General features: G+C 39.3%; 1 protein-coding gene across 1 annotated transcript in view; it reads left to right on the forward strand.

Moving 5' to 3' along the window:
* Window positions 1–17,256, forward strand: part of TLE4 (TLE family member 4, transcriptional corepressor) — a gene marked incomplete at its 5' end in the record, with an annotated part of 96,829 nt that overhangs the window by 36,835 nt on the left and 42,738 nt on the right. Inside the window, 3 exons of the mRNA XM_035309921.1 lie at window positions 3,356–3,430; window positions 16,239–16,443; window positions 16,871–16,887. Of these exons, the coding sequence (XP_035165812.1) occupies window positions 3,356–3,430; window positions 16,239–16,443; window positions 16,871–16,887 (297 nt within the window). The remainder of the gene's footprint in view (window positions 1–3,355; window positions 3,431–16,238; window positions 16,444–16,870; window positions 16,888–17,256) is intronic.

Raw genomic sequence — 17,256 nt, forward strand, 5'->3', positions numbered from 1 at the left:
CCTCCATCCTATTTGTGGTCTCTGTCGCTACCCGCCATGAGACTGGAAGGAGAAGATTTTCCAACAGAAGGCAACTGCAGACACCGCTCATTACAGAAAACAGAAAAGAATGAAAAGAAGAGACAGGGAAGAAGTTAAAAACGAGAACCGATACTAGTCAGGGTGACAGGCGGGGCAGGGTATTGAGTTCATTGCTGTGGCCTGTTAAATGCGATGCAAAATACTGTTTTCTCATATCTGAAGAAAACTGGTTTGTCATTGGCTTGTGTGCAGGGTGGAAGGCTAGCATTACTGTGTGTGAAAGCTGCAACCCTTTGTCTTTCTTGGTTGGAGAAAAAAAAAAAAAAAAAGTAAAAATTTTATTTCTGTATTTCCTACTTGGCTTTAAGCCTTTCCATGATCATGTGAGGGGCAGACTACCATGTGGTGTTAACGTGGTGCTGCTGGTTACTGGAGCACTTGCAGAAAAATGCCACCGAACGTCCATCTGGAAGCAGGGCGGCGGTCTGTCCTTCCATGCTGCCGCGCCGTTCACTGTGTGTATTGCCTGCCCCTCATGTGGGCTTCAGGTTGTGCTGGGACCCCGGAGCACTGCTCCATGCCTTCTTGTTTGCTCTGCTGGATCTAGAGGTCTCCACCCATTATAGGGCTGTGGTCCTTAAGTGGAGCCCCCATCTCCCTTGCTCACAAAGGGGCAAAGGAGCTAGGGTCCCCGCACCACGAAGGTGCAAGTCAGTACAGGGACTGTTCAGTTTTCTCTTGCTGTGATGCTGTGGTGTGTGCTGTTTGCATCTGTGACTCAAAGTAGCTTATGGGTGTCAAGGGGCAGGGAGGGAGCTGGATGAGAGTGGGTTGCTGAGCTGAGTTGGAAATGATGGAGAGGCTAATTACAGACCATCTATTTTGGGTGTTGTGCATACCGTGCCACTGAAGATTAAATCAATGTTAAAGCAGCTAGCAATAGAGAGTTTTAATTGTTTCTACTATACCTAATTTAGGTTCAGTGTCATAGGGCCCGTGGGTTTTCTCCTCTCTATGAAGGGTTGATTTCAAACCTATTAGAATCAATGAAAGATGCCTTGTGAGACTGCTTAGGGAATTTCTGTCTTACAATGCTTTTCAGCAAAAATCTTAAAGTGAGATTTTGGTACTTGACCTTCCACCTTCTGTTCTCCTCACCTGGGAATGAAACGATGTTTTCCCCAAATACTCTTCAGAGCCATTCTTTGTACGTTTGCTGTAAAGGAAAAGAAACCATTTAAACTGTTGCAGAGTTGACTTAGTTTTTCAAAGCCTGGATGGAAATTGGAGTCATTTCTGCAATAGCTTTGATGTTTTAGGCCAGCTTTCTTCAGGTTCCTCAGAAGTTTTTCTTTTCTTCCCCATGGCCCTAGGAACAGGATTTAAGTAAATGGGTGTTGGAATTGTAAAGAGTGCTCATATGTACAAATCAGGAGCTACATTCCTGTCTTTACATCTATGTAAAATGGCAATGCCTAGGGGATGTTAGGAAAGTAATGATGACTGTAAACCTCTCAGTAAATGAGGTGGGTTGTTCTTGTTTTTCAAATGATCAGTTGTGGTTTTTTAATTATTATTATTATTTTGTATTTATTTATTTTTTATTACAGGATCAAACACTAAGATCCTTTTTTGATATAATTGACTTCCACCAGAAAATGGTGTTGTAATTTTTATGGTCACCCCCTTGCCTTATAAAGCCACGTATCACAGGGCTTTCAGCTACATTATTGATGCAAGCTGTACCTGTCCTCATCACGTGATGACCTGGAGATGATAACACATCATCAGGAACTCGAGGCTTGAGAATTGTAATTTCCTTTTTAGCGGTTATCCGTGATGGTGATACATCAGTCACTGCAGTGTTTTTTTTTCCCAAATGCCAAGAACACATTTGCTCATGTTCAGTCCTGCTTTTTGTTCTTTATGTTGGCTGCTCTTAAGTGACAGATTTGGTTTATGTTAGCACTGTAGCTTTATAAAACTCTAAATGGGACTGCTGTGATTCTGTTTGCAGCAGTATGTTATTTGCTCTCCTGGCATTTCCGTCATTTAATTCTTCTTTGCTTAAAAACAAACAAACCTTAAAACAATTTTCTACCTTCCAGGAATGTTTCTAGATTACCTCTTTCATTGTTGCAAACATCCATTTTTCATAGCTGGGGTCAACATTTTTCATGGTTATGGTTGGATTTTTAGGCTTGGTTCTCCTTGTCCTGAGAGTTTTTTGGGGAAAGGACAATGTGATTTTTGTTTCTGCGTTGCAAACTCTGTTTTCCCTTTATTACAAAGATAGTAGTGGGGGGAACACTGAGAACTGACATATCCAAGAATGCCAAACCCTGGTGCAACAGAGCTTTTCCATAGGGCCCTTACTCCCGTCCGAGCTCAGGCTGCCTCAGCTTGTGGCTCTAAATCAAAGGTGATTCACGCCCAGTACTGATCATACAACCTATATGCACTTCGTCCTGGCCCTACATTGCACCAGTTTGTCGCTTCTGATGCTGATCCTGCAAGGCTGCATGTACAGATGAATTTGCCACTAGTGGAGCTCCAACCTGGCCCAGGTCTGGTTGCAGGATTAGGACATTGCTTTTATTTGTAGCTGATGTTTTCAAATAAATACCAATCAGTTTTCAGCATACAGCAATTTTGAATTTACTGCAGTAATACAGTATCACTCAAACTGAGATAATATAACCACTGAAGCTTGTAAACTGTGTTGTTAATTAGACCATGTGTTTTTGATGGACTTTTTAAAGCTATTAAAATTTACATGTTGGGGATTGAAATAATTAGTTCTCTTTCACGTGTTTGACAGAATTGTGAATGGCATTTTAAATTTCTTTCTTACGGTTGAGCTGCTTTGAAATGTACCAAGGAAGAGAATCTGTATATCCTTCAGTGATGTGGGCACTGTGTGGTTGTTGAAAATACATACCTTTCATTTTCCAGTATGCTCTTTTTTTTTTTTTTTTTTTTTTTTAATGAAAAAGTTTCCATGCCTTTAAGGAAAGTGGTTTGCTTTCTAAGGTGGCATGTAAATTCAGGAGCACACTGTGCTTGTGAACAAAAGGAAGACAGGTCCCCCATATAGCCGGGTTATAAAATAGCTCTTTTTGGTGGTAAGGGTGTAATTCCTGTCAAGTAATAGCATAAATAAAATCCTCCTCTTACCTTACACACAGAATTTGACTGCCTGTTAGAGAACAATTATTTCAAGCCCTGCATGTGATTTAAAAGAAAAAAAAAAAAGGGGGGGGGGGGAGAGAAAATTTGTGCTTAGTATTTTTTTTTTTAATAATTTTATTCTGTTTCTGATCTTCATTTATAGCACCAGCAACAAGTGGTGCAGGCTGTGGAGCGTGCCAAGCAAGTGACCATGGCAGAACTGAACGCAATCATTGGGGTATGTGGTCCTTCCATTTCAGCTCGACTAGTATTTGAAAACAGCTTTCTTCTTCTTTATTTTATGAACTCATTTCCATCAGGTGGGCTAAAGCTGGGGGCAGTGGGGAAGGGAGTTGGGTAGCTTGATCTTTGTAAAAGCTGGTTGCTGCTTGAAAGCTTCTGCTTGTGCTGCGCTGAGAAGACTCGGAGGGTTAATGTCTGTGTTGTATCCATTCCCTGAAGCGGAGTGGCTATCTGTTTCTGTTGTCCTTTTTAAGCCACATTGCTTCCTTTGCATACTGCTTGCCAGCCTGCTTCCCTAGCCATGCTAACAGATAGCCTTTGTATGATGCACTGTGCATTACTGAGGGGTTGGTTATTCCCCTTGCTGCTGCCCGTGTGTTTTTCTGTGTGGTGGCCCGAGACCATAAATATCTACCACACATTTCTCTCTGAATGTTAAAAAATAATTCAGCTGCCTTTTGCTTAAATACAGGAGAATAAGCACAGTAACCCTTCCCCAGTTCATTCACAGGATCCAGTCCCGGCTGTCTGAAAATACAGGTGTGGGGAGCCCCTCTTTTAAAAGCTTTACGACCAGCAGTATTGGCTGGTAGTACAGAAGCCCTGCAAGGTTTATGGGTGTGGGCAGCCACAGTGTTTACATTTTATGAGTGGAGAGGAAAGGCATAACAACAAAAGGCATGGCTGCTCACACTACATAAAATAAAGGTGAGAAGTCATAGCTTAATAGCACATTATTCACATGTATAATTATGCAGCTGGTAAAAGCAGTTGTTTAAGTTATTCTAATGAAGACACTACAACTGTACTTCCCATATTCTGCCCCCTCCCAAATGCTTTTTCTTTTGTGTATAGATTATACATAAAAGTCTTTTCCTTTTTTTTATTCAGTGTATCAAACACACTTTGAAATGCTAATTATTCCATTTACTTTCATTAAAATTCAAATTGCTGAGTGAAGATGTGGATAAGGGTCGCCGAATAATCAATCTGAAGTGAAGATATTGCTTCAATTATGCCTCTGTCTTTTAACAAGGAAATCAGGACTCTCTGATCATTGCTGACGGTAGTGTAGAGCAGTGGTCTGATTGTAGCTTGTTTTTAATAGGCTGTTTCTAACTCTATTTTGTATCCCTCTGACCACAAGAAAACACTGGTAGTCAATTAGAAGATATAAATGGAAAAGAGTAACCTTTATTTCCTCTGAAGTACCCGTTAGAAAGAAGGGGGTGAATCAGAGCGAGTCGTGTAGAATCATGAATAACATTTGTTGTACGTCTTTTACGCTCCAGTGGGGAGAGTGGGAGATGAATAATTTCCCAATTAGTTTTCATTACCTAACCAAAAATATTGCCTTCTATTAACATTCTTTGCATAAAGTAAGTAGTTAAAGGTTGGCTTCTTTGTTGTAGAAGTTTTTATATGTCTGCTTTGCATGTGTGCGTAGTGTTGGTGTGTATGTGCACGTACCATGTGTGCGTGTGTAAATGCACACGCATGCATATGAATGTCACAGTCTGTGTACGTTTTTGTCATTCACTCTTGCATATATTAGAAAGACTGTGAAAAGTAATTAGATTCCTAGTAAATGTTAAGTTTATTGATGTAGACCATGTGTCATTGTAGATACTGCCTATTGCACTTGTTATTTAAGTTTATCCTGCCTTCATGAACCGCTAAACTACACAGAATAAATATAAACAGGCTAGAAGCTTGTCTGGGAGCCCGGCAGTTACTTCTATCGGTCTGCCCACAGCAGACAGAAGTGAATTTCCTATTTTGTATATTGCTGTCTGAATTTATCTTTTCAAGTCAACTGAGATTCCATTGCTTGAAATCTTTGTAATATCTGAGTTTTGTTTCTGTGGATTAAAAAGGGATAGCTCTCATCTCCCTCAGAAGAGTGGTTTTACCTTCCTTTTTTCACTCTTGCTTTACGTTGACTTAAAAAAAATGCTGTGTAGCCATGTATTTAGTTTTAGAGAAACAGGAGCAATACGGACTGAAAATTTCATGTTCATCAGATTTCTAGGGAAGTAATCTAATTCAGTCTTTAAGAGATTCATTAAAAATTGAATAAATAAGATAGCAAGTTATCAAAAGAGCTTAAGTTCTAGTTGCATGAATACCTACAATAATTTTATGCCTGCTCTTAGAGAGATTAAGAGTCTGAAAATGTAGCATGGGACTCGAAAAGGCTTGTCATACTTTGTAAAGTGAATACCAATAAAAAAAAAAAAGCAAAGCACATAATTAGAAATCATGTCTTTTTTATATTTCTAATTATGTTGTTTTATATTATTTTGCTGCTTGGTAAGTCTCACAAAGTTCATGTTCTTTTAACACCGATATTTAAAAAGCTTCCAGTGTTTGTTGATAGTTTTTCAAAAGATACCTGTTAATTACCCACTGAATTGTGTATTGGAAGAAGGCAGAAGCAGTGTCTGAGTTTTTGAAATACAAATGTAGCTTAGATTTCTCTGTATTTTGGGGCCATATTCAGTTCACCTCGTTGATGCTAAACAGTTTTTCGTTTGGGTGGAGGAACTACGGTTATAGTTTAAAATGGATTTTACTGGAATGGAGTATGGCACAAGAAAAGAATGTGCACAAATCACGTCTCTCTTTGTGTTTCACATATATATTTTTATATGAATGTTCTCTGATTAATGGAATCTGATGAAGCACCTTTTTAACTTTGCAATATTATTCTATCTTCATTGGTAAATGAACCAAATCACTGATCCGTGCAGTTTAAATGCAAAATGCTGAAGTGAGCCTGGAACCTGGAGAGACTGCTTGTTCTCCTGACAATAAACTCGTTGTGTTTAATGGAATGAAACACAGTTATAATGACTTCTTTCACAGGTCATGTTCAGTTTAAAACTGTTGACGGACTGAAACAAGTTAAATATCATCCATCTTCTTCTTGAGAGATACAGGGAGAAAAACTAAACCAAAACTATGTATCATAAGCATGCTCTGCAAGAGGTTTGTAAATCTGCATCTGGTGGTATTTGCCCTGGGCAGTATGGTGCAGGATTCTTTCTTGGGGTACTTAGTAGTGCACACTCAGTGTTCCTCTCCAGGTTGGGTGCATTGGCATGAGCAACATAATGCATCCAGTTGATTTTGTCATGTGTCATAGCTGCCGTGTTTTTAAATTAGAAACTGCAAGTTCACACTGTTGGAACAACACACAAATTGTAGCCTTAAATCAGCAATATGATCTAATTAGGAATGATGTTTTCATTTCCTGTATTACTAAATTGAGTTGTCTGTCTTAATTTTTTTTTTTTTTTTAATCCATTGTACTATATAATCGGAACATGCTGTGTGAGTGTGGTTACGTTTTAATAAGGGAGCCAGGGAATTTAACTTGCAACTTTATAAGAATTTTATCAGAGTATGTTTTTTTTTTTTTTTTTTTTTTTTCCTCTTTTAAAATAGTCTGTTTTCAACTGCATTTGGATAGTAAGACAGAAATGGAGGCTACTGCCTGTTTATCACAGAAAGAGATAAATGCACCAAAAACTTAAGAACAGGTATGTGATGGTGTTCAAAGAAAATGCAGTTTAGCACAAGAAATGCTGAACCTCAATTTTTAGCAGTGACATTTTAATGATAGGAAGTCTGCAAAATTATTTGCCATCAATTGTGAAGGCAATAACAAGCCTTGGTGGTTTTTCACACTCTCTGTGTTAAGTGCTTTCAGAATGACAGCGTAAACTGTGTTAGAGAACTCCAAGGAAGTAAAACTGATTAAAATGTTCATGCTTGAATGGTGCTGATGGAATAGTTCATTTGGACTTTCTCTACCTCCTGCAGCTCAAGCTGAAATATTAAAATTCAGTGGATTTAAATCTCTCTCCCCTCAGCTCAGGAAAAAAACATTACATTTTAATAGGTTTTAAACTCATAATTCATTGGTTTGGAGCAGCACTATTAAATCTATTTAAATATTACTTGTATTACTAAAGAAATGATTTAAATGATTTTGCCTTTACCATTCTATACATCTGGATTAAAAAAAAAAAAAAAAGAAGAAGAGAAAATGAGAGAGAAGGCTTTGGTTTAATTTTTAAGCATTTTGTTTTATTATGTCACTTTTATTGTCTTTAAAAATAAGCAAATGGCATTTACTGGAAAAAAAGATGCCTCTGTATTGTGACATATAACCATCAAGCTATAAAGTTCCTTCTTTAACACACTGCTTGTCAAAATTTCAATCCTGTGTTTGAGGCAGAAGTGCTTGTTTGCTCCATCTCAGAAAGTATGTAATTTCTGGTTATTTTCAAGTGAGTGTTCGGTTTTTACAGATGTGGAGAACAACGCCTGTTTAAGTAAATTATGTACCAACTTTATAGGTGTGCAGGTACACAAAGCTGTGGAAGTATTGAGATGCAGAGGTGCACACAGGCTATAATAAAAAACTTAGCGTCAGCTCACACTGTTGCTCCTGTGGCCTCCGTGCTCCAGAGCCACCGCTGCTAGGTGCGAAGGTGTGCAATTTAGAGGCATTTCTGCCTCCTCACGGATGGTGTTTTTTTTTTTTTTTTTCTGCCTCTTGTGTGTGCCTGTGCAGTGGGGAAGAGAGGAGAGGGGCTTCTGGCAGAGCCACAGCACTTGGTGGGGATGGACTTGGGCCAGTGTTGCTGGTGGTACCTGGGCAGAGGAGGGCTGAGGCTCGGACTAGGGGGGCAGGCAGGGAGCAGGGATGCTCTTCGCCACTCCATGGCCAGTGCCTGAGCAGAGAGATGACCATGGGGAGGTGTGAGGTGTGGCAAAAGCTTTTCCTGTGTAAATTGTGCACGTTTGCATTCTGGTTTGTGTGGTAAAGCCGTTCCTGCCAAATGTGTGCCTTCAGAAATGGAACTTCAGCGAGGATGTGGAAGAGCAGCAAAATGCCCAACTGTGTTGTGGCACTGGCGTGAGCCGCTCATCTCTTGGGCCCTTTTGTATTGCTTGTACAAGGGCTGTGCTGGTCTTAAGCTTAGATGCTGTAAAACAAAGTGGCCACCTGCTGTATAGTGTACGCAGATTTTTATAGTGGGAAGGTGGCAGACAAGATTGACTTAATGGGTATGTGCTTTCAGTTGTGTTTATTTGTATACCTAAAGAAATACCGGAACGCACTCCTCCCTGTTTAATTGCTCCTTTGCTGTTGTATACTGATAATGTGTGAGATGTGGTCTGCAAATCTTTTGACACTGCCTAATCCCTGAAATTGAATCGTAGGAGGAAAAACATTTCAGCAAACATTTTGTTGTTGTTGTTTTTAATTATTTGTCTGAGGTATGGCTGGTTTGAAGGCACTGCTTTTTTTTTTTTTTTTTGGGGGGGGGGGGGGAAGTGGAGATTTTTTTTTTTTTGTAGTAGTATTTTTCACATGTGCCAGCTTCAGAGAGAGCCTTATAGGTAAGGCCTGCTTTAAATAAATCTCTTCCATATGCAGCATTATCCTGATTTGAAGAAGGTGAAAATGAAGTACACAAGATCTTTTGAGGGATTTTTGAGAGAAGTAATTAGAATGTAAATAATTCCAGGTTCCATATTTACTGAAAAAATGCTCCAAGGGTGGATTTTAAATGTTGTTGCTACACTTGGAATGGGCTGCCACTATTTTCCTCTTTATGCAAGCTGTTGTAGCTACTGAATTTATATTGGTCTATCACTGTAGGAGCAGTCAGTAACATGTTTCAGGGCGAAGTGCAGACCACTTATTACATCCCACTGCCAATATGCTGATGCCAGAGGCCCTGCTCGTTATGCTTAAGTAAGTGCATATGACACGAGTGCTACAGCTCACATGCTGTATCTGATCAGGCAGGAGAGCTGACTTCTGCCTCCATGTTTCTCAAGATTTTCCAAACCCTGGCACCACAGCTAATTGACCACCCCATCTTCTTTGGGGGGGGGTTAGGATTAATCAGTGCAGATAGGATAATTCTCTGTGGAGAATTTTCTTTGTGCTCTACAGCATGAAGATACCAAACAAAGACAATTTGCTGAAATTCAACGCAGCATTGATTTGTGTGTTAAAACCATGAGAAAACAGAAAGTAGGACTGAAAGAGCTATGTTGTCTGTGCTTTTTGGTGATTGCTATCCAGAAATTTGACTTACTAGGGGTTGACTCTTTTAAAAAAAAAAAAAAAAAAAAAAAGGCATTAAGCAAATGTATGTGCGAGATACGTGATAGGTATTTTATGCTAAGACTGCATGGCTCTTTGAGTATATCTTGTGAGGAAGTTTAGTAGTGAATTACTGTTGCCACATTACAAGCTCTGGTGGTAGAATTGCTTATAGGTTTAGCAACTCAGGTCTCTGTATGATCAATGGCATTTCTTTTATTTTAGCTTTTATTGTTATTATTATGTTACACATCTCAGGTGGTACTAACACCAAGTCACAGTGGAGACACCCTTTTCCTACTGTCTGTCCAGAGCAGAGAAAATCTCTTCCCAATGTTCATGGGCAGGATGTGAATAGAGTGTCTGGATAAATCAGGTGTGTGTAGATAGGATAAATCAGGACAGTGTGCACCTGTCCAGATCTGAATTTTACCCTCTGTGTATGGAGACACCCCACTGCTGCTGTCACTATTCTTTTCTCTGCACTGGTCTTTGTAAACGGTTTTGAAACAGAGGTTTGTTATGCGAGGCACATGTGAAGCCACTGGTGTTTCTTACAGTAAGACCTTGAGCACAGCTGCACTTGGTGCTTTCTGCCTTCTCTTGCAGATGTGAATTTTCTTTTCCTAAGCTAGCAAGGGGACGGGGAAGAAGGAAGAAGAGAGCCTAAGTGGCATGATTTATGCAAGAATTTCTGCCCTTTATTAAATGATAATAGAAAGTGATTTTAAGGAGCCTAATTCTTCCTCCTTCCACCCCCAGTGTGAAAATGAGAGAGCAGTCCTGCAAACAGAAAAATAAACTACTGAACTCTGAGATTCTGGGGAAAAACGCACCCGGCCTTTTGTGGGAAATTAGCTTTTTTTTTTTTTTTTTTTCTTTATTAAAATGCTGGCCTCTTTAACCACAGGTCTATGGTTTGGTGTTGGATCATATGTTTTTTGTTGTTGCTTTCATCCTCTGTCTTTGCTGTTTCACTGCTTGAAAAATAGTCATAAAGGGGGAAGGGAGGACAAATGGTGAAACGTACCCTGACAGATGTTCCTGTATATATGATTAAGAACGGAAATGTTCCCTGCATATATTGCCTTTCATCCCACAATATGATTCTGGAGTTGACTTCTTATTTGTAGATCACTTTAAAGATCTTTGAGGCAATTTGTAGAGATATGATTCTGATAGTTCCTTTGTTATTTATGTAGGAGTTCTAAATGTTCCCCTTCTGATTAATGACAGCTATTGATTTTTCCCTTCCCCCCATATTTTCTCAGCGGAGCTTTCTTTCTTTCTGTGGAATCAGTATCCTCAAAGACAGAAAATACTGATTCTCAGGGAGGAAGAAATTTGGCATTTGCTTGATGGTTTTTTATTTATTTATTTTTGTTATTGTTCTTTTATCTCATTTTTCTCCGTTTTTATGTTTTTTCATTCTTAGTCCTGGATTTTCTAACCTGTGCATCCGTTCTCCTTTGTGAGCAGAAACAAGCACTGTGTTTGCTGCAGATGAGCTCTGTATGAGGGTACTGAGTTCCCACCAATCTCCAATGCCATCCTTTCACACTGGGCACATGCAAAATGATCACTCTCTTACAAGTCCGATCTTAAGGATAGTAGGTTACATCCTTAACACAGTCTCTTTAACACAAACCAATCATATGATATATGTGCACATAGCTCCAGGACTGTTCCACTGGAGGAGCTATTGCATGACCGTCCTTCTATGCTGTTTTGCCATGTTGTACCTTAACATTAAAAAAAAAAAAAACTGCTTTGGGGTGGTATGTCAGGAGAGAAAGGAAATGGACACAGTGCACATCATGTCAGGGGGTGCTAACAGGCATGACAGACAAAAATTTGTGCCATCTGAAACATGCTTAAAATGGTGTGTGCCAAAGCACTTCCTTTTCTTGCTGGTCTTTGAGCCATTGACACTGTGTACTCATGCCATTGTTTTTATCTCTTTATATTCTTTATCCTGATTAGGGTTTTGTGTGTATACTATTAGAATAATGTTTCCCTCTAAAACAGTCAGTCACTTCACCTGAATAATTTCATGAAGCTATCTTAGTCAGGTGCTTTGGTATAGCAGGTTTGTGTGTGATTACGTATCTTTCTGAGATGTTAGTTTGTTAACATTAGAAATGTCTTTGGGTTAGAGGTGTATGTTCAGGTTGTTTGGATAATGGCTGTGCACTTCCAGGGTCTGTAAAGGAAAAAGTGGTAGATTACTGTGACACAGAGCTGCTTGGAAAGTATCCAGTAAAAACTTGAACCTTTTCCAGGAATATAGGTTTTGAATGTGCTGACTCTAACAAGAGAGCATTAGAAGCTAATTTGTTAGTGGGTTTATTATCACATTTTGCTTTAAATTTGATCTCTTAAGATGTGTGGGGAAAAGAATTAAGCTAAGCATCAATATTTATAATTCCAGTTGTAAAAATTAGTGATACTCAGATAAGAACCTTTTACAAAGCCTTTTTATGCATTTGTTTAGACATGGCTTTGGGAGTTATTTTTTCCTTGTCACTATAGACTAAGTAGAAGACAATTCAGAAAATTTAAAAACCAAAACCAGATTAATAGCAACTAGATGTTATCTTTATTTGATATGGGTTGATAATGGTTTAAAATTTTAATTCATTTTTAGTGACAAACTTATTTAAATGATTGTCTGCCTAAACTTATTTCCAAAAGAGAGAGTTTTTTTTTTTTTTGGCTTCTTTCTGACTATTGATTTTACCCTTGCTCTTATATTTTTGTGTGTTGGATATTTCTTAAAAACATTGCAATCCAGTAGCATTCTATAGGGTATGTTTCTTGGTTGGTAACTGTAGCTGTTTTTATTTCAAAATAGTTCTGGAAAATTTACAGCGTAATAAAGCCTGGTGTACTGGTTTTGCAAGTTTTCACCTGTTACGAAAATGCATTCTTGATTTTATGCATACTGTAGTCAACTGTTCTAGGAATGTCTAGTTAACCATATGCTAAGAGTTCACAAATGACATGACTAAGGATAATAAATTAAAGAGGAGATGGAGGAGTGGGAAGTGAAAGCATTACCGCAACATCAAAAATTTGTGTGGTTGCTCAATTGGTTCATTTTCAGGCTTCCCTTGCAAGTTTTTAAATTACATGAGATTTCATGATCTAAATTCATTCTATAGGCAGAAATGAATATAACCTGCCTTCCACAAGGGCATGTTTATTTGTGGGGAGAATATCTGTCCATTGTCTTATTTCATATCTTTGGCATTTTGAGGACTAGAGAGAAGACCATATTATTTTCTTCCTACTTTGTAGCACTAACCAGATGCCCAGTGGGTAAGGGATTGCCCATGTTTTTCTAACTTTCTATGTAACCAAGCAGCTATGTACAGGCCAGTCTAGAAGATAATACTCTCTATTGATGCTGATGGGGAAAAAGCAAAACCAAGTTGTGAATGTTGTGGCCATTTGAACATAGTAATAGATTTCAAAGGTTTGGAAATGGCAGCTGGGGAGGTGCTACCACTTTCTGGCTTTGCCTTCTTGAGTATAGGTGTTAGAAAACAGTGCTTAATTACGTTGTAATTTACCTTTTTTTTTTTTTTTCTTCTTCTTTTATCATGTCTGCCAGCTTTCTCCCCACAAAGCATTGTATTCTGAGAGCAAAAGACTACCCAGTATTTCACTTGTATTTTTTTCATTTGTGTTTTCGGACCAGTGCCTCACTTTGGACATACAACATTGCTCATCATTTTGGGCTCATAGCCCTTTTCTGTACAGATGCAGTCCGACTCCCAGTCCATATGTTGCTGAACTTCCAGTCCTACCCCAGTCTATAAATACGCACCACATTATCTGCAACTGCATGGCATAAGCAAGTGGGGCAGTAACAGAATTTTGGATGTTAACTTAAGTTAGCAGTCTGTTTTTCATACAAAAGTGTTTTCTCTGTGCCATCGCAGTATAACTAAATCATGGCAACTTTCTGCTCTACCTGTGAATTGTACGGCGTTACTGTGGGGCCATCTTCCATACAGATTTCATGTTCCCATCACTTTCCATGAAAGATCATTGGAGTCCCTTCAGAAAAGTTGTGTGTGGTTCTCTATGGCAGGAAGGCTGTGGGTTTTTGTTTTTTCACCTGCTCTCTTCATCAGTTCTTTTGAGAGATGTCTGCAAGTCAACTTGCAAGGGAAAACATTTCAGTTCTTGGCCAAGAGAATCTGGGCCAGCCATGCAGTTCTGGGTGATCTCAAGCTGCTGCACTAAGGAGTTATTGCATATACTAATCTTAATGCCCAAGTTATGTCTGGGAGATGTTAATGTTTGGCATAGCCAAGATGCCAAGTCTGCAGTGCTGCATGGCTGAGTTAAAACTCCCAACAAAGTGCGGTAAAAATGCCATTGTGTTTGTATGTCAGTTTTCTTCAAGCTCTTTGGAAACCATCCTGTATCCACAGAGGAGGTCATATAATGCAAACTGGGTAGATCGGTGGGCAAATGTCGATAGATTGTACAGAATTGTGCAGTGAGTGACCTTTACTTGTATACTTTGATCAACAGTGAAGGAGTTGACAAGAGCAAAACTCTGTCACTGCTGGTATTCTCTGGCTCTTCTCAAAGCCACTGGCAAACTCAGGAAGACATCTTCTTGTGTTGGTTTATAACACATTTTCAAAGAGGAATGGGTAATCCATGTTTAAAATGAAATCCAAGATTCTCAATTACAGGGTCTTTTGTCTACTCATATTGTTTCTCAGTTTATCATTTCTCTCTGTCCTCCTCCCTCCACAAATCCAGCATGCCAGCTTGTTCCCTTGCTGTAAGGTAGCCCCATTCAAATCCTAAAGCTAAGCAACATACAGTTGTCTCGTTTCATTTTGTTGCAGTTAATTTTCAATTCTGAGCATTGAAACATCCTTCCATAAGAGCACTAAACAAACAAAATGTTTGTTTACTTTGATACTTTCTACAAAAAAGGACACTTAACTAGAGCAACATGGGCTCACAAGTAGGGGGAGGATTGATCTTTCTTTCCCACCTGCAAGAATCTTGTTTCTGGTTTTCTTTCTTTTTGTGTCTTTTTTGTCCTGTTTTTTATATTTGTGTTATCTTTCCCCTTTCTTTTGGGTCATTCATCTTCTGTCCCTGGCACTGGGCTGAGTCAGATGCTGTGTACGTGCTACTGTCACTCAGATTCCACTGCCTGGATTGTGTTTTGAAAAGTAGGAGAAGGATCTCTACCTTCACAGGAAAGTGTGGAGGGATGCGTGCGTGCAGGGTGCTGCATGAGTTATGTGGCGTGCTGTATATATGACTTGCATTCTTTTACTTTCAGATCACCCTTATGTAAAGATTCATGCTAGGGAGGGGAGGGAAAAATCAAGTGAACAGCATTATTGCCTCTCTATTGATTAGAGAGGTAGGCTGTGAAGTGGGAACTGAATTTAGATTCAAATGAAAAACAAATAAAAGCAGAACTTGAATCTCCGCAATTAGGAATTTAAAATGGAATGTTTTTATGCAAAGTGAGTTAAGTTTTTATTTCTTCCTCTTCCAAAGTCCTTTATGAAGATGTGCAGGGAAGAGAGCAATCCTAGAGGACTTCTTATTTGATTTACCACGAGTCCTGAGAAGTGACTGCTTGGAAACTAAGAGAAAATTTCAAAGCTAATCTGGTTTCTGTATGAACAGGAATTAGTTGGACAGTTAGTGGGCAAGTCTTGGACCTAAACAGATCTCTCTTGGGATATATTTAACATAACTTGTTTTTTTCATGCCTTCCCATTCAGTAGCAACAAACAAACTATCTACCCACAATGGTTAGCATAGCACAGAGCTTGATGCAGCCCTGGTTGAGGTCAAGCACTCCAATTCAAACCTCTCAAGGGCTTTCTCTATGTGTTGCCAGTGTACTGGTAAAAATGACTTTAAACTCTTGTCAGTGCAGTTACTGGTGCATGCATCACAGTCCCACTCAAATAAACCTGTCACAACACAGAGTCAGCAGCTAGAGAAGAGTACAAGGGCAGGCCTCTAGCTTTTCATTCGAGCATCACTAAACGTGCACAGAGTGCCCAATTATTTCAGCATTATTGAGCAAGCCTACAGGAGGACCCAAGCCTTGCTACATTAGATTTTCTTTAGTAATTTGCTCAAGTACCGCTGAGGACACTTAAAGGGCTTAAAACGGTGGCTGCAACCAGTTTCCTTTTCTGGATTGTTAATTCAGGTTTTCTCTTTCAAATTAACTCTCACTGCATGCTGTGCAGTAGCGCTGGGAGAACTGTTTAACACTAATTTTCTCAATTTTCAGCTTTTTTTTTTCTTTTGCATTATATAACTGCTTTTATAGTTACATATGTTTTGATTAGATGTGTACGTGGTGTGTTTCTGCTAGCAAGAATAAAATGTAGCAGCTCTGTCAGAGGAATAAAAAAAATCACTAAAACTGAAAAAAATCTTTTTTTAATTATTTTTTGTTGTTAATTCAGCCTGAAGTTTACAGCTTGTGTTGTGTCCGAACGTACAAACATTTTTAAAATGCCAAGATGTTTGTGAGAGTTGATACCTGGGTTGATCAGACGTATAGGTTGATCTGATCAGTTAGGTTTGATGTACAGGATCAGTCAGAAAACCCCCCTTTCCCTGAACAAATTCAATATCTGTGTTTCATTTTTCACAGCAGCAACAACTCCAGGCCCAGCATTTGTCACATGGACATGGTCTGCCCGTGCCGCTCACTCCGCACCCCTCGGGCTTGCAGCCTCCAGCCATCCCACCCATTGGCAGCAGTGCTGGCCTTCTGGCACTGTCCAGCGCACTGGGGGGACAGTCCCACCTCCCGATCAAAGATGAAAAGAAGCACCATGATAACGATCACCAAAGAGGTAGGCGCTGCCAGATGCATACATGGCTTCATTTGTTTCTTATTCCTTCTTTCTTTTATTTTTTAACTCTCCATATGTTTTGAAAAACATAAAAACAAAAAAACAACAACAATATTCACAAGTAATTTTCACTAGCTAATTGCTTTAGTATTTATTACCTTGTAGTAGCCAGAAAGGGTGTTCAAAAGGTGGAGTTCTGGTTTTATAAATCTGGCTGTAGGGTATTAATAATTAACTGTACAGAAAAGTTAACATCTGTGCAATATATTATTTAACAGATATCAAGATTCTTTCTTCTGAGAATGATAAATGTGTAATTTTATGTAAACTAACTAGTACTTTTCTCTTTCTCTCTCTTTCCCCCCACCTCCTCATTCCCTGTTGCTGCCTCCTCCGCTCCATGTGTGTGGGGCTGCTCTGCAAGCAGACAGAGACTCCATTAAGGTAGGACTCCATTTTGCAGGTGGAAGGATAGGCTCAAAAGAGCTGCATGCTGCATTTTTCTGACACGTGGTGTGGAATGGTGGAAGAAGTCACTGAATGAAACCAGGGTGTTAGCTTCACGCTGATTATCAGAGTCTTGAGTAGGCTCTGTATCACACTAAGTGGCTGGTCATAGTGCAGCTCAGATGGCAGGTGATGTACCATCCAGTGAGGCTGGTGATCAGATCTCTGCCCCTTGGCCAACTCTCAGTGTTGAGGCTGTTCTCAAATATGGTAAAGAGGACTGTCCTGAGTCTCTGTGTAAACTTAGGAGATAGAATTAGCTAGTGGTTTTAAGTCTTCGGAGGCTGTAAAACTATAATTCTGATA

This window comes from Oxyura jamaicensis, chromosome Z, assembly GCF_011077185.1.
Source record: "Oxyura jamaicensis isolate SHBP4307 breed ruddy duck chromosome Z, BPBGC_Ojam_1.0, whole genome shotgun sequence".
Lineage (NCBI taxonomy): Eukaryota > Metazoa > Chordata > Aves > Anseriformes > Anatidae > Oxyura > Oxyura jamaicensis.